Below are 23,632 nucleotides of genomic sequence, written 5' to 3'. Positions count from 1 at the left end.
AGCTTAATGCAGAAATTGCCTGGAGGTATTAAAAGTCATCATTCATTATGTGTGTGCCATGTTCGATTTCTGGAAGTCATGTGGTTTCCCAATCAGTTTTTGCTAGAAGCCATTTTCCCTGTAGGTTGTATCTTGGGGGACTTAATTTCATTTTATTTGAGAATAAAGGAAAAGAAAAACAATTAGGAGGGTCTTGAGAAAAGACACTTCACAGGAAAATAAGTAATTTGAAAGACTCAAAAGAAGCACTTACCTCTTATAATAATCTGCTATAGGAACCAGAAGAAAAATGTCAGAAAATAATTTGGTATCCTTAATATAGTTGAAAAAGACATGGCCTTGTAAGAAGTAGGAGAGGGCAGTCAAAAAACAGACCAAGATGAAAAGGTCTGAGGTGAAAATGGAGATAAAATGAGGAAAGTATGCAAAAGATAAAATATACAATATTATTATTAAAATTCACATTTTGCTGAATTAAAATAAGTGCAGTTGGAAATAATGACAAACTGTCAAAATGCAAAGAAAATGTCGATAATAAAACTGAGAGGAAATATGAAAAAAATTAGAGAACAGAGATTATAAATCAGGATAATTAGTGATCTTAAAGAAGACACTACATTGAAATGGAAGCAATAACCATAGAGTTAATGAAGACTATCTTGAGTTAAAGAAAAGGTGTGAGTATGTTCTCAGGGCAGGCTACCTGCTGTAACAACAACCTCAGACTCACTAATCAGATGCTCAGTGGGCTGCTTTCAGCAACACCCCAGGGCCTTCCATTCCTGGCCGCATCATCCCTAAGGGCCCCAGGGTTTCCACTGGATCCTCTGCATCCAGCAGGGAGGCAAGAAAGGAGAAAGAGTGTGGAGAAGGCACCTCTGCCCCTAATTGCCTCAGCTACAGGTGATGCACATCATTTTTGCTTATGTTCTATTAGCTTACATTCCATGCGGCCCTATCCTGATAGTAGGGGGACTGAGAAATGGGGACACCCAGGAAGAAGAGGAAGTGGATTTGATGAGCACATGGGTTTGAGAGTTTGTTTCTGACACATGAGTATGCAAACACACACACACACACATATATACACATGGCCTTGTATGTGTGTGTGTGTGTGTACACACATACATACAGAAGTTTTTTCCTTAATATCTGCATGATGAAAGCAATACAGGATCATAGGAAGGATCATAAAAGGAAGTGGAAAGTCAAACAACATGCCTCTTATCTTTTCCACCTTGTTCCTGGCACTGTGACAATCCGAGCCTCACTTCTCAGGTTTTTGGGATGGGTCCACATGGATGTTCCAGAGGCTAACAGAATTCCCTATGTGAGCCTTTAGACCCTCCCACCCTTTCACATATTCCCTCCAGTTCCCAACTTCCCCTCATCCTGGGCATACTAACTCTTCTCCTCTCCTTCCCCCAAATCAGCAGGTCCCAGGTCTCATTTGAGCTGTGACTTTCTTACAACTTCCTCAGTCCAGAGAAGAGAGGGAGCCCCCTCCAATTTCAGATGCAAGGTGTTCTTATGATTTTCTCTTTTGCTCAATTAGTGAGGGGCGGGGGGAAACCCCTTACAAAACCAATTTAAAAAGCCTAACAAAAGCAATTTAAAAAAACGAACAAAACAACTTTGACCATAATGTGCGAAAAGAGCATTTATTTCCACCTCTTGTGGCCTAGGATATGGTTTCTTCTTTTAGACATAGAAGGATATGTCATCCAGTAGCTGTTTCCTGGATTTCTTGGCTGGGGTGGGGATGGGCCAAGGGTGGTCCTGCCACACGATTCTGTGGCATGATTCCTATTGAAGAACAAATGCTGTCAGATTAGACCAAAAAGCAGAATCAACTGGAAACCTTGGGTTGTTTGAACTTGACCAAGGTGAAACTTTTCAAAATATAGGTCCATTGCTTTTAGGTATAGTCTTTCCAGAAGGAAAAAGGTAGACAAGATGACCACTTAAAAGTATCTGTGACTAGATTCTATGAGAGCCTGAGGACAGAGAATTCAATGACAGAGAATTAGAGGTCACGTCAGTTCAATTAGACAGCCTTTTTGATGAGCTTTTGTCCACATAGTATGCAAGTTTGGCTGACCTTTTCACTGAAGGGACTGAGTATTTATTTGAACACTGAGCCCAGCCATCCTGCTAGTTCAGCATCGTCTCTGCATCACCAGGGCTTCCTGAATACTTTTTTATTCCCCCTTCATTGAAAGCATGAACTCCGCATAGTTTTGTGATTGGTGGCAGAGGTATCTGACAAGTGGGTTGAGGCTCAGTGCTGGAGCCTCAAGGCTGAGACCTGCATGGAACCTGCCATTCATGAGCCACTACTAAAGCTCCATTGTGGGCCTTCGAGAGCAGAGATTGTGAATTACATCCTTCAGTGTCTCCATGCCAGAAAGAGGAACCAGAATTATTGTTTTGAGTGCCGGCTGAATCCCTGGGGCTTCTTCCAGGAATATGGTACCTGGGCCTTGAGCTCTGGCAATTTACTGATTTTCATTACCCACCTTCCTACCAAGCCCCTTGCATCTGCTCACCTTCACTTGGATGACGGATGAAAGTGCAGTGAATTAAAAAGAGAGAACAGGCTCTCGAACCAGAAAGGGTCAAACCTGGCTCTGCCTTTTGCTAGCTCTGTGACCTTGATTAAGTCACTCCATTTCCTGGAGCTTCAATATCCTCCCCTGAAAACCAGGATGATGAGCCCTTCACTGCAGCACTGATGAGAAGGGCCCAGCATGGCACTGACAATCTATTTGGATTTAACAGCCCAAATTCTGTTGACTGAATAATGCCTTCATTCAAGGGCTAACCCAGAACCTCGGCCCTCATAAATGTGGACCTAAGGTTTCCAGTTACCTGTTCCAAAAAACCTTGAACGCTTTCATTTATTTTGAGTTTCCTGTATTGGTTGAACTTAACAGTTGATATATATATATATAATCTCTGAAAATGAGCGTCAGAGGTGGTCTGAAATGAATGTGTTCAATGCTAGTTGAAAATATACACAGTTTTATTTGTATTCATATTTTTCATCTTAACATGACTGTGGGCCTCTAGCAGTCAGGGGCCAAATATCATTTCTTTTGGGAATCTTCCCTCTCACTCCCAGTTTCAGTTCCTGCTCACTCATGGGCACCAGTAGATACTAAACAAATAGTTGGGCTTGTTTAGTGAAAGGGAATAAAGCCGATTCCACACTGTGAGAAAGAATACTGGGCTCATTTGTTCCATAGTAGTATAATTCCTGGATAGCAGAAGAATGGAAAAAATTGCCTACCAACCATTAAGTTTGGCGTCCTTTGGTAGAAGGGTTTTAGAATTCACTGGACTCTTCCGGGAAAGTATGCATCTGGCATGCTCAGACACGAGTGCTTCTTAGGCCCGCAGCAGTCAGGAGGTTAAAGCTTTCTTCCAGCCAAGGGGATTTCCAGAGATGGACAGTGAGACTTGAGCATCTGTGTCCTTCCTCCTTCTTCTCTTCTTTTAAATTATTTATTACAGTTAATACCTAATGTAGAATTTTGGAAAAGTCAGAAATGCGTGAAGAAAGCTGATGATAAGCTTCACCCATAATCTCACCACCCAGAGGCATGAGCTTTCTCTTTATCTGAAAAGACCAGGCGGGGTGTGGTATAGTCCCTTATTCAACGGTCTCTACTTACCCTGCAAAGTCACAGCAGCAAGGCTGTGACCGGGTCCTCCCTCGCGTTTGGAAGTCTCATTCAGGGATCGGTGAGTCTAGGCTCTTACATACAGGGTTGAACTTGGAGCAAATGCCGTGCTGTTCTTCTCTGGGACTCGGGCCTGGAGCTTTCCCAGGCTGGTACCACCGTGGGGCGCAGCCGTGCCTAGGGCCGTGGTGGGAACAGCCGGGAAATGACAATGTGCAGCATCTTTCCACTTAGGACTCAGGGAGCCAGGTGATACAAACTCTCTGCTCCTGTCTGGAAACTGCCCACTGAAGTGGCAGGAGACAAGCATCTGCCTCTCCTCGTTGCTCAGGGAGCTTAAAAAGATTTTTCTGAAAAGTCAGACAACTTGGGTAGCTGTTACTCCCCTTCTAGACCTCTTGTTTATTTTATAGCTGCAAGGAACAACCCACAGGAATGCGATTTCGTACTCCAGTGATTACATATACCTGGTCTTCAGTGGGACAGGGAAGAAAATGGCCTCTCATGATTTGCAATCCCCAGCTGCTCTCTAAGACGATGAATCCCAAGCCGAGTCTTTACTGAGTAGGGTCAAAGTGTGAGAACGCAAACTGGAGGTGTGAAAGGGGGTTTTAGGGGTCCCCTCTGCAGAGAGCAGAGGGTCCTGGAGTGAGCTGAAGGGAGAAGGTGCAGGAAAGAGTGCCCCAGGCTGAGACCAGCATGGACCATCCTCAAGGTGGGAACCAGCCTGGTACCTGCCAGGTGCTGGCAACAGCCCCAGAGCACCAACGACAGGCAGGGAGGGTGGGGGCGGACACTGAGAGGCCCATGGGGCTTTTCGTGCCAGCTAAGAGAGTGGACTTCCTCCTACAAGGCGGTGGTAGTCCTCAAGAGGAAGGGGGTGGCCAGAGCAAGAGAGGCAAGGCTCCCTATCCCTTGGTTGGGATGGGTGGGTTTGAATTTCCAACATGGAGCGTGTGTTTAGTTTGAAAAGCAAATTCAGAACTATAATTTTAAATTTGATAAATATAAAAAGAATAGCTATCACTTTTGTAATACAATCTAAATTTGGCCAAATTTTGTCTAGAGGAGCAGAATTAGAAAAAGAAAAAGGTGAAGGAACACTGCCCCAGGTGATGGATGGGAGCCACTGATAGGTTTTCAGTAGGAAAGTGACAGGCACGGGCCAGATTTGCACTTTTAGAGCAGAGACTCTGGCTACTGACTGGATGTGGGTACGAGAGAGGAAAGACTGAGCAGAGACGATGAAAGGGATGGAGAGATGTGGGTTTGATTCAGGGCATAGTGCTCCGAATAAAGAGATATTTAGGACATAACACCAGAGAACTTGGTGATACAGTAAGTGTACAGGACAAGAACAGGGATGAGTTGAAGCTGCTTTCTGGGACCCTTGATGAGGTGGCTGGCTGTGGGTTAGGGGGCAGGGAGGAGGGGCTGGCTGGAGGAGGGAGGCTCTGGTGCAGGGTTGGCTGGGGTAATGGTCTATTCGGTTGGTAGATTTCAAGATGGCCATGGGACATCTGGGTGGGCAAAGGCCTCTGGGTGCCTGTGACTTGTCCAGGTTCACAGTCTAGTGGGTGGCCAACTAGAATTAGAATCCCATATCCTAACTCTTCCACCTCCCAGCCCAGCTTGACTGCACACTGAGAGCAGGGAGCAGGAGGCCTGAGGGGCCATGCCTCCTAGGAGGTGTCAGGCACCCTGGGAATTGATGCTGCTGGTCTCCTTATTGGGCACCCACCCCTTGCTTCCAAGCTCTTTCCACGGGCCTGGGTAGCTGGCTGGAAGCTAGGGCAAGCTAGGAGAAAATAAAGGCTCAGAGAGTTGATAGGCCAGGGTCCCCAGAGGCCCATGCAGGGTGGCAGCCCTGCCCGAGGTGCTGGACCCTCCTGGAAGGCCCTGGCATCAGGCCTCTTTCTCTTCCTTTTCCATAATTAAGACTTGCTGATCCTGCACCTGTCCTGACTTCGCTCATCTGACTCTGCAATTAGAAATTTGAGTTTTAATACCACAGGTGAATGTTTTACAAATAACAAATTTGTCTACAACACTTCTCATAGCTATTTTTATTTTAATCAGGGGATAACCCCGGAAATCAAGGAATGGAGCTCTAATAGTGGAGTTTCAACACTGATGGAGTTTGGGATGGGAATTATTATGTACAGTGTATACTTTACTTATCTGGGGACAGATGTCTGCCTTCTTACATGAATGGCACAGGTCCCTTCTGAGTGAGAAGGATTAATTCTCTCAGTGAACACGAGAAATAGCTCAGATTCTGACATTTCAAACCTTAGCAGGTTTTGGGCATGGGACAACCTCACAATTCTGTGGCAGGGGCTGCTGGGGAAGGGGAGGAAACTGGTGCTTCAGGTAAGAGAGCTACCTGACTGCTGGGTTGGCCTTGGGGGAGGGTCAGTGGCAGGCCAGCAAACCCCGCCCTGGAGCCAGTCAGTCCTGGAGGGGTGGGCTCCCATGTGGTGGGCATTGGACAGAAGCAGCATCAAGTGGTGGCTGTGACCCTGTCCTGTTCTAGCTAAAAATAAGACCAATGGAAGAAGGGTCACAGCTGGAAGCTGACATGCAGAGCAAAGAGAATAGCTTTTGGAGGTTTCTATCTAGAGTCCCGAACTAGAGGCGTAAGCATCAGGACTGGGCTCAGGGGCCATGTGGGCACTGACATGCCGAGCCCCTGGTGTCCTGGTGTCCTGGACTCTCTCGAGCATACCGTACCTACCTAGACACATTCTCCTCGCCCTCATTGGTGAGATGAGACTTCCCAGAAGCTCTGTTCTAGGCAGCACCAAGTCAGAGATGGAGCGGAGCTGGCTGGTGAGGCAGGGCAAGCAGGGCCTGGGCCCCAGAGCCATGGTGGGGGTGGGAGGGGGGTCGGGGATGCTGCTGGCTGTGGATGAGACAAGCATCTCTGTGTCTCCAAGGGGAAATGGATAACTATCACTTGCCTATTTAAAAAAAAAAAAATTTCAATGCCTAACCCTTTGAAGACCTTGATCCCTAATATTTTTTGGAGTAGTAACTTGCCCTTGTTTGTGAGATATTAAAAACTTTATATTCCTCCTTCAGGAGTACTTTATGACCTGTTACCGAGGTATTTGCTGGTATTTCTTCCCTTGTACTCTGAATGAAAACATCTTGAATCCAACAATTCCTGGCCCAGGAAACTCCCAAACCCTCCCACTGGCCTGAGGTGTGATATTCTTCAGGCTTCTTCTGTCTCTTGGGCTGCATCCAAAAATCACTCACGCCACGTCTGTGAGTTTAGTAGCTGTTAGTGAAGTGCTTTCAGGTGGGGGTGTGTGCGAAAAAGGCGTCATATCCCTTCCGGTCCAGCAGCTCCTGGCCCCCCTGGGCTCACTTTCTGCTCCCTCCGCCAAGCAGAGCAGCCTCCCTCCTCTGCACCTCACTAGCAGTCAGCAAAAGGATTTTCCAATTTCTCTCTTTGAAAGAAATTTTGATCCCAATCGTAAAGACAATAAGGCTTTCTTTACCTTTTTATAGACGTCATTTGCTTTTAAAATAAAAATCCATTTCATTTTTAAGAATTTCCCAGAAGTCTTTGAGATAAATTGGCACTTAATGGTACTGTGAAGACGATGCAGGCGTCACGATGGTGCAGACAAGACCCTGATGTTTGTCATGTTTGTGTTTTCCAGTTTCCACCTGGATGTTTGATGTCCTGTAGATGTGGACGGTGTGCCTAAGAGCAGAGCAGGGAGCACAAGCCCAACGCTAAGAGGCAACCTGGGACAAGGCTGGTCCGGACTCCTGGTAATTCATTGCGAGTTTTTGGTGGCGATGGGGGTGGGGCACACTTTTTGGTTGGGTGCATCTCACCAGTACGAGCTTCTGAACACTCAGGTCATCTCCTGAACTCTCCCAGTCCTGCTCTCTCACGTACTACCATGGAATCTGAAGGATGTTAGAAGTCACTAGTCCAACCCTCCAGCCTAGGCAGAAGGCCCTCTACAGCTTCCGTAGTCACTCTGATGCTGAGGAGAGAGCTCACCACCCAGAAGGCAGCCTGTCCCACTTTGCTGTTACTGAGGAGCTCTTGCTGTTGGGAAGTTCTCCCTTGTACCCTCAGCGAGGATCTACCTGCCTGCAGCGACCACTTACTTTCCTAGTTCTGGTTCCTGAGGCTCTAAGGAATCAGCCTAATTCCTCTATCACATGGCAGCACAACATATATTTGGGGACAACTGGATTGGAGGAATGCAGGATCTAGGGCCAGAGACAGTCCTGGTTGAAATCTCGACTCCAGTGTTATCTGTGTGATCTTGGCCAGATTCAGTTTCCTTATCGGTAAAACAGGGACAGTAATGTCTGCCTCACAGAGTAGTCTTGGGAATGAAAATAAATCATGGATAGATGTTGTTTAGTGCTGTTTTATCACTAATTCTGACACCAACTGGATGTCCTACAGCTCAGCTCCGTTCTGACATTACCCTGAGTCAGATGGCACACAGGTTTACCACCGCAAGTTGCAGGAAGGTTGCCTACAAAGCTGCCCTCACTTTAGAGACTAGCTAGAGTGGGGTCCCCAGGCCACTCGCACTTCTGACTGATTAAGATATAAATTCTGGGGTTCCAACGTTTCCCCTTTGGTTTCTATAATTCACTAGAACTCACTGAAGGCAATGTAATTGTGATTACAGTTTTATTATAAAGGATTTAACTCAAGAACAGCCAACTGGAAGCAATGCATAGTGCAGGGTCCTGGGGGAGGGGTGGGGCTGAGGATGGGGGGATTAGGGGAAGGGTTGGGGGAGTGGTGCAGAGCTTCAGCGCCCTCTCCTTGTGGAATCCAGGTGTGTCGCCATCCCAGCTCAGTCAGCTGGAAGCTCTTCCAAGCTTTGGTGTTCAGAGATTTTTAATGGGGCAGCATATTGACAGGGAAGGGGCTTTATTACTAGACATAATTGTTTAAATCATTTGTCACTTGATTGAACTCACTCTCCAGCCTCTCCCCGTCCCTTCCTCCATGGTTAGGAGTGGGGCCGAAGTTGCAACCCTCTGATCAAGTGCTTGGCCTTTCTTGGTGGAAACTATCTAAGGGTCCACCATAAGTCACCTCATTAGCATAAGCTCAGATTTGGTGAAATGGGCTCATTATGAATAACAGAGGACAGTCCCAATGTCTTTTAGACATTTTAGAAATCCCAAGGGTGTTTGAAGCTCTGTACCAGGAACTGGGACAAAGACCAGATATCCTCTTTATGATGTCACACCTGTGCAACAAATGCGAACCTCTGGTCTTCAGCATCCTGCTAACCCTCTTTTTTTATAATCTCCAGGTTAACATGTTCCTCCTATCTGGTCAAAGAACTAGGCATTATCATCAGTATTTTCCTGGATGTTCTTCTTTTTGTTCATATAGCTCAAGATTGAATTAGTGTTTGGACTAAAACATATAATTACAGTTATTTAGTGTGCAACTGTTTAGAGTTGAATCATATGCCTCTCATTACTCAAGTTCCTAATGCTATGATGATTCTAGCTGCTAAATGACACATAATAATAGCAAATGCTTAATAGCACTTGCTATGCACCAGGCACTGTTTTAAGTATGTACTTCACATACATGAACTCATCTAACCCTCACAACAACCTAGAGGTAAATATAATCCTCATTTTATATGTGGGGAAGCTGAGGTACAGAGAGTTTAGGTAACTTGTCCCAGATCACTTAGCTAATAAGTGGCATAGCTGAAATTTGAATTCATTGTCTCGTTCCAGAGTCCATGCTTTTGCCACTAAGCCATGCCACACACAACTTTAATTACCTATGAAACATTTTGAGGAGGGAGGAAGGAGCACAAAAGAATGCCTCTGGTTCACCAAAGCCAAAAAATTTGAGCAGGTGAGGGAGTTAGAGCTTCCATTTCTTTCCATTTCCTCTGCCTCTGGAGCAGCCCTCTGGGGTTGGGCTCTAACAAGTAAAGGCAGGCCTAGGGGCATGGTGATGTGGGCACCTGTCCATCAGGCGCAGAACATCTTAATTCCTGGTGCTTCAGGAAGGGGAGAGCTATTTCAGAGTCTTCATGGACTCATTCCTGGGAAATGCAGCCACTCCAAGGGGAGGGGGAGAGGATAAGACTTTTCCAGTCTAGATGGGAGTGATTTCGGCCAGGAAGGCTCAGTACTGGGCTATGCTGGTCAAAATCCTAGTCTGGAGAAGCTCAGGTTCAAGTGGTTCTAGAGCTGGTGGGACCTGGATTTGTAAGGAATGCAGGAATCCAATGCACTCATTGTGAGAGGTGGGGTGTTGCTTGTTGCTAGTTACAAGGATTTGGAAAAGTGAAAATGCCAAAGAGAATTAAAAGGGGTGGGGTGCAGTGGGTGATGCCTCTGGAGGAATTTTGGTCTGTAGGGCTGTCTGCCCAGAAGGATTGGGTGGTGACTGCATGTGTGCATGGTTCTGATGCGGTCTCATTGTGTTTAACTTTGCAATCTCTTCTACTCCCCAACTTCCAGGGAGGGTGGGAGGGAGCATGATGGAGGCGAAGGATTCATAACTCACACTATCGTGTGAGATTGACTTGAACCCACAAGGCAGCTGTCGGTAGATCATGTGTGTTCTTTGCAGATGTTTTTCTTTTGGCATTTGGCTTGAGGGAGAGGCAATGGGGGGACGCAAGAAGGTCTCTTGCTCCCGGAAACCTGGATCCTCCATCCTTCTGCCTTTTCTACATGAATCAGTCTCTCTCCATATAGTATCAGAGCTGGAATGGGCCCCAGAGGTTATTCTGTTCACTTCCTCATTTAGGGATGGACAAAGCGAGACCCAAAGAGGGAAATTACTTGCTAAAGTCCACGCAGCTAGAGAATGACAGAATTGGGGCACAATCAAGGCTCTTTCTTCTAGTCCTGAGCTAGTTCTACCAGAAATATCCTTGATGGACTCAATCACTATTTCTTCACTTAGTTGAAGAATCTGGCTTCAAATGTTATGAAGTACAACCTCAACCATTCTAGCAACCTGGTAAATATGTTACAAAATATTTTTTTAAAGAATGTTTGTTTTGTTTGTTTTTGACCACCACTCCCAGACTCCCTTCCCCATCCACCCATGGACATGACCGGTAAGGGTGGTGCTCTGGTGAGGGCTTTCGTAAGGAGATGACTAATGAGTAAAAGAATTAAGATCAGAGGCCATGGTTTGGTAAACTTGCATAAGTGGCTTTTGGTGGTTTTTGGAACACTACTGCTGTCCCAGGTCAAGTGCATGGTGGCAGGTGGTGGTTGGAGTGGGAGGAGGGGGCCTGAACAACCATGGGAAGTGGTGCTTGACACTAGCTTTAGAAACACAAGGCATTGCGCCTTCTTTGGCAGGCTTGCTAGAAACGGCTAATACCTGAAATGGACACCTTTCGTTACCTGCTACAACCATTAACATCTAGCCAGTGGTAAAACCCTGTCTGCCCATTAGAATCGCCCAAGGAGTTTTAAAAAATCTTGATGTCCAGGTCACACCCCAGACTAATAACATTAAAATCTCCAATATCAGTATTTTTTAAAGTTCCCCAGGTGGTTGCAATGTGTGCCCAAGGTTAGGAGCTATTGCTCTAGGTGAAGGGTTCAGGCCACCAGCTAATTCTTGAGGAACCCATCCATGTGTTGTCTCTTAAACTTGTGATTTGCCCTTCCTAAAAGGGAAACATGAAAAAAAAAAAAAAAAGAAAAAAGAAAAAGAAAGAAAAGTCACCTTGAGTGTTCTGGATTGATGGGGTGGACTCCCACTTCTCCTCTTACTCAGTGCATCATCCTTGCCCGCCCACTCAGAGGGACTGTCAAGTGGAGGGTAGAGTCCTGACAGAAAGTGGAAGAAGGTCACAGACAGCTCACCAACAACAAAAATAAGCTTTAGTAGCTGCCTGCAAGTCCTCCCTCTTTCATTCCAGCTGCTGGCTGGAATGAAAGCTAAGCTTGGGGCTAACACGATCAGCAGAGGGAGCAGAGCAGACCAAGACCAGGGTGGCCAGCGTGCTCTGAGAGAACAAGAGCGTGCTCTACTTCCTCTTGGAAGGAGAGCCTTCGGAGGTAAAGTGAGGGAGAGGTGGGTTAAGATGAAAGCCAGGTGTCCTGATCTCATGTAATGCTCTTTTGTTATTATCTCCCTACTTGTGTTCGAAAGCTAATTTGGTTTTGGAGAAACTAATTTTTCATTAATGAAAACTGGACACCTCTTTTTAAACTTGGAAAAAGAATCTGATTCTGCATTGAGACACGGTTTACAGAAATGGATTCACCAATAATCCCTTTCCAGAGGTCAGAGAAAATTTAAAGTTGTGCAGAAAAGCACTGCCCAAAGCGTTCCCCACGTTTGAGTAGTTCCCGCTCTATTTCCCGTTTTCTTTTGTGAATTTCCCACTAAATTTTTTTAGGTTTCTTAGAGGTTTTACATTTTAGATGAGATACTAATTCCTAGTAAATAGCTTTACACTTTGTAGATATAGATCACAGAAATGCTCAAAAAGGTCTGCAGGTCATGCGTGCACTGGACGACCTGTCTGCTTCAACCCGAGGGTGGCCACGGAAGCCTGGAGGGTCAGGGAGGGCTGGTAGACCCCTGACAGGTGCCATAGTTTTAGTTGGGCCGATGACCCATTAGCGCCTCCTATAGGCATCGGGGCGTCGGACCCTCGAACGCGCGGCTCGGTTTTCACCCTCCAGCGAATGAATAGCCACAATCCCGCCGCGAAGCCAGCCCCTCTGCTTTGGGACTGGAGCACCGACCTGTCCGCCGCCCTCTTCCCTCCTCTGCAGGGTTACAGGAGTGCATTGTAAACCTACAAGAACAATGAGTGAGGAAACTGTCCCCGAGGCCGCCTCCCCGCCACCCCCTCAGGCGCAGCACTATTTCGACCGCTTCTCTGAGGACGACCCTGAGTACCTGCGCCTGCGCAACCGTGCGGCCGGCCTGCGGCAGGACTTCAACTTGATGGAGCAGAAGAAGCGTGTCACCATGATCCTGCAGAGCCCCGTGAGTGGGGTCTGACCCAGGCGGGGCGGGGAGGGGGCTGCACTGATTTGTCCGGGTGAACCTGAACGATAACTCCGTTTCCACTTGCTTAGGGTCCTAGCAATTTTAAGCCCACTGAGAAAGACGGGGGTCACGTGGGTGTTTGATTCTCTCTTGTCACTGGTGGATGGCAAAGCCAGGTCTGTGTGCAGGGGGTTTGGCTCGGGGTGGGAGGAAGTGGCTTCGAGAGACAGGCGTCTCTCCTCAGTTTCCTGCGTCCCCTCTGAGCCTCAGTTTCCAGTGTTCCCTCCTCATCAAAAGCTTTAGCAATGAACAAATGCGTGTAACCCGGAGGCCAGCAGGGGGCTCTACCTGGGAGGTTTGGGGCTCCCCTTCTGAACACCACAAAGAACTTGCTGTTGGGGCAATAAGGCAGGCATGCGTGGGGCAGCAGTGAAGAGGGCCTGGAAACCCCAGGAGGTGGAGGGAGTAGAGGGTTCAGGGGGTTTAGGGACAGGGGCCCGGGAAGGGAGGGTAAGTCAGGGTCGCCCTACCAAGGCTCCAGGTTTGAGGTTAGTTGGTGCCGGCCTGGCATGGACACAGAGCTTGTCCTGAGGCAGCTGGTGCATTGAGGACCGAGTGAAGGCCTAATGGACCACTGCGGTAGAAGTGCGGTGCAGGACCTTGGGAGTTGGGATGGGGGGGGGGGGCGGACAGAGGCAGTAGAGCTGGTGGGTCCTCAGGAAACAGTGCATGGTCCTAAAGTCTGAAGTTGTCTTCTCCAGGTGCTTGCAGGGATGGGCTCTGCTTCAGCTCTCACCTTGGGGAGCCAGGGCATTAAGTGAGCCATGAGTGACCCTGGCTGAGAGCACACAGTGAACGCTCAGGCCTCACAGAGGAGCACTGAGGGACAGGTAACACTGTTGGGGAGCCCTAAGGAGTATAGCAAAGTGCTAAAAGCATTGATCTGATGGCAAAAACCACAGAGTGTGGCTAGGAGGGACAGCAGGTGTGGTAAAAGTGGCAGAGTTAGTACCAACCCAAGTGTTGGGGCCTGAAAGGATGGGTCTCTAGTCTCAGTCAGGAGATGGGATGGCAGGAGCTCACGCTGCTACTGTCCTTTTATAAGATTCACCAACGCTTCATTTCCTCCTGTGTTCTCCACTGCCACCTGGTGGTCAGGCATGCTTTATTCATAGTCTGATGGTCTGAAAAGCCAGGTGGAGGCAACCTCAGAAGTCCTCGAATCCTTCTGAAAAGGAAACTGAGGCCCAGAAGAGCCATAGGCATGGCTAATGGACAAGGAAGATGGCACACCTTTTCATTCAGTTTTGCTTTTTAAAATGTCTCAATTACTAAAGTGAAGTCATGCCATGTTTGATGATAGGAGGGGTCTTGACTACCACTTAGACACAGGAAGGACCTGGAGTCTGGAGTACTTTCCATAGGGCAAAGGGGCCAGGAGCCATCCTCAGCATCTCCTGTTGATCCTCAAACAATAGTTTGGGAAGGCTCCTAAAATCCCTGTCGAATTGCCAAAATGTCCTCTGGGGTCCAGGGATCCCAAGTGTGGCCCTGGCCCAGATGACCTAGGGGCAGGTGGACATTGGAAAAGGGGCCCTCCATCTCCCACATGAAAAGCACTGAAGGTACCAGCACCTCGGGGATTTCAGTCTTTTAGGGAGGAGCTGGAAGGCCTCATCCAGGAGCAGATGAAGAAGGGGAACAACTCGTCCAACATCTGGGCCCTGCGGCAGATCGCGGACTTCATGGCCAGCACCTCCCACGCAGTCTTCCCAACATCTTCCATGAGTACGTGGGGAGCTGGGGAGCTGCCAAGAGCAGAGGGTGGGGGGAAGTAGGGTGTGAAAGAGAGGAAGGAGCAGCAAGAGGCAGCTTAGTTGCCAGGCTACAGGGTGAGTACTGCGGTTGCATTAGCAGACCTGGGGGAGCTGAGCAGCAGCCAGAGAGGTACCTGGCTCTGTTTCTGATGCTGCTGTGATTTAAAGATCCACAGGAGACTTATCCCTGATGCCCAGAAATAGTAGGTTGGGGGGAGGCGATGGTGACTCAAGGGAGAACCTGGTTCTGGTTCTGCTGGGGGAGGGGACAGGATAACATGGTGTCACTGCTCTAAGAAGCAGGGCAGCCCATAGAAGACCCCTTTACCCACCTCATCAGTGGATCAGCATGAAGGGAAGAGTTTTGCAACTCAAGGCTCCTTACATGGCCTCTACTTGAAGGTCCAGGAGTGGAGAGTGGAAAGTGAGGATTCTGCTCACTGATGATAACTCTGGCTATGGGTATAGAACTAAAGAATTTCTTTGATGCTAGGAGCATCCCCTGACTTAGGCCGCTCTTCCCTTAATCCCCTGGAACCACACCTTTGAAGATAGAGTGTGGGATGGCAGAAGGCCATTGAAGCCAGTGTCTCTAGGCCCTACTGGACAGACAGGCTAACTCTATAGACCAAGGCCAAGAGCTGCCAGGCCTGGGCACAAACCCGTCTTCCAGGGTTCTGAAGCTCTGCCCACACCTTTAAAAAACAAGCATTGAAAATTCTTCCCCTCAACAAGATGAATACAGGATCATGGTGGAAAATTAGGAAAATATTCAAGAAATGGAAATTACTATACTGTGTTCTTATAACTAAGAAACTACTGTTATCAATATATTGATATATGTCTTTACAACTTTTTTCTCTTAACATGTATAGATTATGCAATATGGATCACATTATCCATATGTATTTAACAGCCTTAATATATCTTAACTAATTTTTCACATAGCAAAATAAGGGTCTATAATATAATTTTGGGTGGATGTATGCTATTTTATGGCATGGCTGAATACACCATAGTTTAATCAATTTCCCATTTTTTGGACTGTTAGGTTGTTTCTAATTTTTTGCTATTATAAACAAAAATGCAATGAACACCTTTGTTAATAAATCTGTGATTACATCCATTACTATTTTCTTAAGATAAATTACTAAAAATAAAATCGCTAGATTGATATATTCACATTTTATAGACTTTAATGCATAATGTCAAATTATCCTTGAGAGAGACGGAACCGATGTACCTTCCCACCAGCCATGCACGAGATGCCCACTTCCTCCACGCTGATGTGAAATGTGTACTACCGTGTGTTTCATCCTCATGATTTGATAGGTGATAAAAGTACTTTATTTGTGTTTTAATGTGCAGTTAGTAACGAGGTAATTAGTGACATATGTATTTTCATATGCATATTGGACATAACTTTCTTTTTGTAATAAATTGCCTATCACATCTTTTTTACAATTTTCCTACTTGTGTATTTTTTTCTAATAGATTTTCAAACCTTTATAAAGTTAAGACTACTTCTCTATTATCTTTCAAGTATATTGCAATTTTTTTTCCAGTGTCTTGTTTGCCTTTTAATTGTGTTCATGATGTTTTTATCTTATGGAACTCTTTAATTTCTGCATAGTCAAATTCATTGTTATTTCCCTTTGTGCGCTTTGCTTTTGATTGCATGCTTAGAAACACCTTCCCTGTGATTTATCATCAACAAAATACCTTCAATTATTAATTTGCCAATTTTTTCAACTATTTGTACAAGTTTATTCTTTAAAGTAATTTATCAAGTCTCCTCATTTACCTCAAAAAATTTCTCTTGATGTTTTGATTGGGATTGCATTAAATGGGTAGATTAATTTAGTGGAGAATTTATGAATTTATAATTATATATTAGAATGCAAGCTCCAGAGGGGAAAGAGTATTTATGTGTTTTATTCCCTGCTATATCCCAGAATCGTGTCCTGGACTTAGGAAAGTATCTGGCAAATACAGGTACATAAAAAATATTCATATGAATGAATTTTAAATCTTTTCAGAAGTGATATATTTCTTTTTATTTAATTCTTCTTTACTGTCCATCAGAAAAGTTTAGGAGTTATTTTCATATAGTCCCTACTGATTTCTTGTTATGTTTATCCTGGAAATTTTATGTAACTTTGTTACTTTAAGTGATTCTTTCTATGTTCAATTTTCTTTCTGGTTTTTGCTGTCATCTGGGGGTGATCAATGGATATATATATTTAAACTAGCCCCTTATCAAACTCCTAATTTCTAATATCTTCTCAGTTAATTCTCTTGGTTTCTGTATCTAGAAAAATCACATAATCTGCATGTAATTTTTCATTTTTCATTTTTTATTCCAACATTTGCTCTTTGGCTTATTTTTCTGGTTTTCTCATTGCATCTGTTAGATCTCTCAGAACAATGTTTAATAATAGATTGGAGAGTAATCATCTTGGTCTTGTTTCTGACTTTAATGGAAATTCTTTTACCACAAGAGTTAGAGGTAGTTATTCTTTTCATGTTGTGGAAATATCTTTCTATTATAGTTTGGTATGGATTTTTTCTCAGCAATGGATGTTGAATTTTATAAAATGCACTTTTGGGCATTTATTGATCTTTCTTCCTTTGAACTATTGATGTGATGAATTATATTAATAGATTTCTGAATATTGAACTTCTTTTTGTTCCTGAAATAAATCATTCCTGGTATTGCTGCATTCTTTTAAAAATACTCTTCTGGATTTGATTTGCTAGATTTTTATCAAGGATTTTTGCATCCATATTCATGCATAAGATTGGTCAGCAGTTCACTTTTTGGGAAATCTTTATTTTCTTTGCCCTAATGGAGTTTAAAGCAGATAGAAGTCTCTGTTTTTTGGAGATTTATTATTGACTTGTAAAGCCATCTAGAACTGGAATATTTTTGATAAACATGTCCTTTTCTCAATTTCTCCTAGTTTGTTGGTTCTTGAGTAAATTTTGGTCACATATTTTATATAAAATAATCCATTTTGTGGAGCTTTTCAAAATTATTAGAGTGATTTATAATATTTTTTTATCATTTAAACTTTCTGCTTTGGATAAATGAACTCCCGCTCTCATACCTGGTGCTGTGTGTTCTCACTTTCTCTTTATTTGCTAATCCAGATGTTGGTTTATTTGAAGACCTTCTCTCCAAAGCCAGTTATTACATTTACATATTGCTTCTACTAATTTTCTTGTTCCCAATTCATGCTTTTGTTTTTATTTTCGTTAATTCTTTCCCATAAATTTTCTTTTGTTTATTTTCTTATTTATATTTTTTTTTAGAAAAGAATAAAATGGATGATTTTATATTTAATTCAATAATAAAGATGTTTAAGGCTCTGAATTTTTTCTTTCTGAGTATAGGTTTGGTCTTATCCCATGAATTTTGACACATAGTATAATTGCTAATTTCTAGATAGGAGATTGCTATTTTGATTTTATTTTTGTTCTAAGAGCTATCTGGGAGTGTATTTTCTCATTTTAAATGGTGAAGTTTGTAGTCATTTAAAGATTTGTTGATAATGTCTAATTTTATTGCATTATGTTTGGAAAATATGTTGGGGATTTATTGAGATTTTCTTTGTGACCTAATAATATCATCTCAAAATGATACATGGGTACCAACTCTGTGTCTAGGGCATAGTATTAAATCTATATCTTCACTTATTGTTTTTGATTTTGTCAAAAGTGAGAGTTGTGTTGTCTTCTACTGCGTTTTACATAAGTTTATTTCTCTGTATTTCGGATAGTTTTTGCTTTGTATATCTTAATGAAATGTTATTCAAAGCATAAATTTTCTTTATAGGTTTATCTTTAATCCATGTAAAATGAGCTATAAAATCACTTTCTTTATCCAAAAGAATATTGTTTTCCCTGACTTCTACTTTGATAATGATATTATGATCTCTGTTTAATTTTTGTTTATATTTGCCTGGCATACTTTTGATAATTCTTATATTTTTACCAGTTTTATGTCACTTTATTTTAGTGTTTGTTTTTTGTAACCCTCCTATAGTATTGTCTTCTGACATCTATAAGCTATAGTAGAGAAATCTGAAACAACTTATTTTTTTGTTATTTTGTAGTTAACCAAAATTTTTTTCTGGAAGTATGTGGATTTTTCCTTTTATCCTTGTATTTCAGAAATGTTTTCAGGAAGCATATAATTGTAGGCCTTTTTTTTTCATGGACCAACCCCTCCCCCCTCCCCCATCAGAATATAGTAAATCCTTATAATTTATATACATGAGTCTTTTTTTCAGTTCAGAAATTGTTTCTGTTAGATAGATACTGATTATCTGGCTCTCTGGTCTTTGTCTTTCATATCTGTCATCTTTTCTGTCATTATTTTCATGTCTCTGTCTTTATACTCTTCCTTTTGAAAGAGAAATAGGGCTGACCAGCATTCCCGTTGCCTCACCCACCAGCATCTGTCCAGAAAACAGCTGGGTGACCAGAAGTCTGATTAGTGCGCATCCAGGGTGTCTGAGTCAGCGAATGTGGAGAGAGGAAGTCAAAATGTCACTTGCCAAAGCCCAGAAAGGTTGTTCTTTGTGCAGCTTCATTTGCCTTAGAATTCATTATTTTGTTTTATTTGCAATAGTGAGTCTTTCGGCCTTAGCTTTTGTGGGGTTTGGTGAGTTTTCATCTTTTTTCTGTTTTCTGAAGTCATCTCAATAAATGGCTCAGTTAGATCTGAGTTGTAAACTTAGTGATTAGCCATCCTAACTGTTGTGAGACTGGTCAGAATAAACATTCTTTCTATTGAGACCTTGAGAACAACCCTTGTGCACTGTTGGTGGGATTGCAAACTGGTGCGGCCATTGTAGAAAACAGTATGGGGGTGCCTCAAAAAATTCAAAATAGAACTATCCTTTGACCCAACAATTCCACTTCTGGATATTTATCCAAAGAAACCCAAAACATTAATTCAAAAAGATTTATGCACCTTTATGTTCATTGCAGCATTATTTATAATAGCCAATATATGGAAGCTATCTAAAAGCCTATCAGTAGACAATTGGATAAAGAAGATGTGGTACATATATACAATGGAATATTACTTGGCCACAAAAAATGAAATCTTACCATTTGTGACAACGTAGATGAACCTAGAGGGTATTTTGCTAAGTGAAATAAATCAGACAGAAAAAGACAAATACTATGTGATCTCACTTATACATAGAATCTAAAGAACAAAATTAATGAGCAAACAGAAACAGATTCAAAGATACAGAGAACAAACTGATGGTTACCAGATGGGAGAGGGGTGGGAGCCTAGGTAAAAATGATGAAGGGATTAAGAAGTGCAAATTGGTCATTACAAAATGGTCTCAGGGGTGTAAAGTACAGCATAGATAATATAGTCAATAATATTTTAATAACTATGAATGGTGCCAGATGGGTACTAGACTAATTGGGGAGATCGCTTCATAAATTATATAAATGTCTAACCACTATCCTGTTCACCTGAAACTAATATAAAATAATCTCAGATGTCAACCGTGATTGAAAAAAAAAAAAAAAGACCTTGAGAGCAGAGGATGGAAATGCCTGTGGAGCCCTTGGTTCTCTTCTCCTGCCCTCAGGCCTGTGCGTGGAGTAGTCCTCACAGAGTAGGGGAGGGGGACTCTGATACAGGACACAGAGGATGTGATGGGATGTTTTCAGACCTGTTCTGGCCTGGCCATCACTGAAACTCCATAGTTATTTGTAAGAGAAGGATTCAAAACACTCTGGGTCTGAAGACCCTCCCAAAACAGCCTACCTCCTGCCTTATGCTTTTGCTATGCCTCCGTTCTTGCTGCCTGGGTGGAGCAAAGAGGTAATATTTTATCTGAGGGATGCACAGAGAGGAGGAAGGAATCCCAGATTCGTCCATTTGAATTAAAAATTGTTGACTTTGGAGTTTCGTTGTTGCTTCTCTTGCCAGTTGAGCTGGGCCTTTGAATGACTTCTGTCCCTGCCCACGACATTTACTGGACACATGCCCCAGAGGTGTAGCACCTTGGTGGGCACAGGCCCTTGGGGTGCATTTCCCCTGGTGTGCTCGAGGCTTGCTCTGCTTGCTTTGTGTAGGGCCAACAAGCACCCAGTCCAGTCTCACACTCACCACCTTATTATTTCAACTAATGGCAAACCTGGTTCAGGACATACATCACATTGTGTAGTAGCAAGGTTTATAGAGATAGCAGAAGCTTCCAAAGAGCATTTTAGTCCATTAAAGTGTTTAATGGGATTCTGGGAAAGGTAACATCAGGAGGCTCCCAGCCAGATGTCATTTAAGCAGAACCCTTTCCTATTGATTCTCTTATTGGTTCTTAGACACTAACTGACTAGAGTGCTGGGGCTCAGATGCCCTCTTCTGCCTTCCTGAGGCCTGCCAGCAGTGGTCATCATAGTTAATAGGACAGACTGGACGTCAACTCCTCTACCCTTTGGGTGCTCTGAGGACAAGTCTATCAAACCCTGGAGGCTCATTTCCAAATCCCTTCCACATCCCCCAAAATTCTCAGAAAGAAGTCATGAAGAACCAAGAGAGGAGTAGATGTGGCCCACCCAAGGCCTGACGCCCTTCAGCCAGCCATAGCCACATTGGCTTCTGCGAGTTTATCACTTGTCAGAAAAAGTTGAAGAATTTACTTTCTGACTGACTTGGCATTCTATTTTCCCTCTTTCCAAATCAAAGAAAAACAATATGGTAATAGCAGGTCTAATGATTAGTAACTTCTTCATGAAAACTGTTGAAATATACCCATATTTTCATTCAGAAACTTATTCTTGTTTTTTATTTAATGTCTTCTTTAGGGTTTATAGTAAGCTTGGCCTTCTGAGAAACCTTCATTTTGTGGCCTTGAGTCTTGCCATGATTTTTAACCAAAAGCAACACCATTCTTACCCAAATAAGCAGAGGACTTTATTGGGCACACCTATCCATTTTATGGATTTTGTCCCCCTGGGTAAAGGTCAAAGAATGTTGAATTCCCCATCTGTAGAAATCTCTCATGCAGGTGTAGTGCTGGTGAGAATTTGGAGAGGACTCAGGCAAGGAGGCAGGGGCAGGTGGGAGCCCCTGACCCTGAGAGCTGCTCTGTCCTCACCCCTTCCCTTTGCAGACTTCTCCATGATGACACCCATCAATGACCTCCACACAGCCGACTCCTTGAACCTGGCTAAAGGGGAGCGGCTAATGCGGTGCAAGATCAGCAGTGTGTACCGGCTCCTGGACCTCTATGGCTGGGCCCAGCTGAGCGACACCTATGTCACGGTGAGGAAAGCGTCCGGGAGAGGGGTGGGACACCCTGCGCGGCCCCCACAATTACAGAGGGAGAACTCCTGGTTGTTGGCATGGCCATGGCACTCCTGGTGCCTTCGGCCAAAATGCATTAAGCCTTTCCAAGGTGTCTCACCACTGTGGTCACCTGAAGTGGATAACCTGCCCAGTGAACACTTTTCTGGATGAGGAGCTGGGAACTCCTGGACCTTATTCCTAGGGCTACGCTTGATCATCAAGCGATTCCTCTTGTGGCTCCATTTCCCCAGTTCCAAATAAAGGCCAGGTCCTCTTCATATCTCATGGGTTGTGTCAGGGGTTTGGGGAGGAGATAAAGGTTCTTGAGGGGAAGATTTGAGCACAATGGGTTCAGAGCAAGAGGGCATTCAAGCAGAATGTCCTTGGAAATGACCCTATTCTTTCTTGCCACTGAGAATGTGTGTCTTTCCTCCAGATGAGGGTCAGCAAGGAGCAGGACCACTTCCTGATTAGCCCTAAGGGAGTTTCTTGCAGTGAAGTCACGGCATCCAGCCTGGTGAGTACAATTCAAGGTCTCACTGCTCACTCCTTATTGCAATGACAGCAGCCGCTCTGCTCCTACAGTGATAGGTCATCTCCAGATTATCCACTGCTGTCCTGTCTCTCATGGAGCTCACATGGGCACCAAAACAAACTGAGTGCCCAGAGCACGATGTGACCACAAGACCCAACATGAAGTGCAGGCGGGAAGAACAGTAGGAGGGAGGAGAGAGTGCAGATGGGCCTGGTCCTCTGAGCCTGGGATTTATCATGAAGACTGGCGGTGGGGAGGACTTTCTGGAAGGGGAATACAATAGAATGACGGCCAGTGCTTTGTCCCAAAGCAATGCAAGACTTGTCTAGTGCTGGTGCTGTTAGAGATAGCATCTGCGACCCCTTCCGGTTCTCCTGCTCCTCTTAGGTGTGGTAGAGAGATACATCCAGAAGCTGGTTTCAATCAGGAAAGATTTCTAGGTGGGAGGAGGAAAGCAGTAGAAAGGACTGTCTTAGAAGCAGAGAAGACCTGATGTTTCTTAGATATGCGGGCTGCAACTGATGTGCCATGCACTTGGGAGAGGCAGATGCCACCTCGGGGCCTCTACCAGGCTTGAGACACATTCAGATATTGAGTTCAGGTACTCAGTTAAAAGAGCAGACTGACAAAGTCATAGAATATCTAGGCAGGGCAAGATATTGAGGGCTGCCACGGCCACTTTACAGGCAGGAGAGGGCACTGGTACCCAGCGAGGGTGGGTGGCTTGCACAGAGCCACCCAGGGAGGTCATGGCAGAGTCAGACTGAGACCACAGCACAAGGACGGGGCATGCTCTGTCTTTAAGGCAGTCCTGGTCAGGTGGGGAAAGCAGGGGAGGCAATCAGTGATTAAACTCAGACAGCAGAGTGTCCAAGAGAGATAAAAGAAGCTTGGGGAGCCCAGGGAAGGGGCCCCAAGCTCAGCAGGTGCTGTAGAAGGTGGAGAGGGCGAAGGAGGAGCTTCTGGGTTGAAATGAGGAGTGAAGTACTCAGGAGCCCACAAAATAAGCTGACTTAGATTAGGGCATCGGGGAAAGACGGGGCAGAGCTAACCGTCTCCTCAGCAGGAGCGCTGCATGCACCAAGCCCAGATGCGTGCCTGGTCCTGGCATGCTTGGGAGAATAGGTAAGTGGGCGAGTCTGGCTCACATACTCAGTGTCTGGAGGTGAGCCTGGGAAGGCGATAGGGACCAGACGATAAATGGCACTGAAGGCCTATTATGATGTCTTGGCTTTATCGTACTGGATGTGCAGAACCTCTGAA

General features: G+C 44.6%; 1 protein-coding gene across 7 annotated transcripts in view; it reads left to right on the top strand.

The window, feature by feature from the left end:
* The window catches only part of ADD2 (adducin 2), an 89,483-nt gene that overhangs the window by 39,373 nt on the left and 26,478 nt on the right, over positions 1-23,632 (top strand). For 4 of the 7 annotated variants that reach the window (XM_016155848.2, XM_016155831.2, XM_016155870.2 and 1 more), the window contains 5 exons: positions 7,361-7,475; positions 12,474-12,690; positions 14,343-14,481; positions 21,659-21,810; positions 22,271-22,351. In XM_016155848.2, the coding sequence (XP_016011334.1) occupies positions 12,508-12,690; positions 14,343-14,481; positions 21,659-21,810; positions 22,271-22,351 (555 nt within the window). In that variant the 5' untranslated portion in view covers positions 7,361-7,475; positions 12,474-12,507. Of the gene's footprint in view, positions 1-3,552; positions 3,748-7,360; positions 7,486-9,443; positions 9,568-12,473; positions 12,691-14,342; positions 14,482-21,658; positions 21,811-22,270; positions 22,352-23,632 lie in introns of those variants that run through there. The other 3 variants (XM_016155860.2, XM_016155840.2, XM_016155856.2) reach the window with 3 other exon arrangements.

The sequence above is a fragment of the Rousettus aegyptiacus genome, unplaced genomic scaffold (genome assembly GCF_014176215.1).
Source record: "Rousettus aegyptiacus isolate mRouAeg1 unplaced genomic scaffold, mRouAeg1.p scaffold_m13_p_7, whole genome shotgun sequence".
Lineage (NCBI taxonomy): Eukaryota > Metazoa > Chordata > Mammalia > Chiroptera > Pteropodidae > Rousettus > Rousettus aegyptiacus.
The sequence above is the reverse complement of the archived record's forward strand: the minus strand, read 5'-3'. Positions and strand labels throughout refer to the sequence as shown.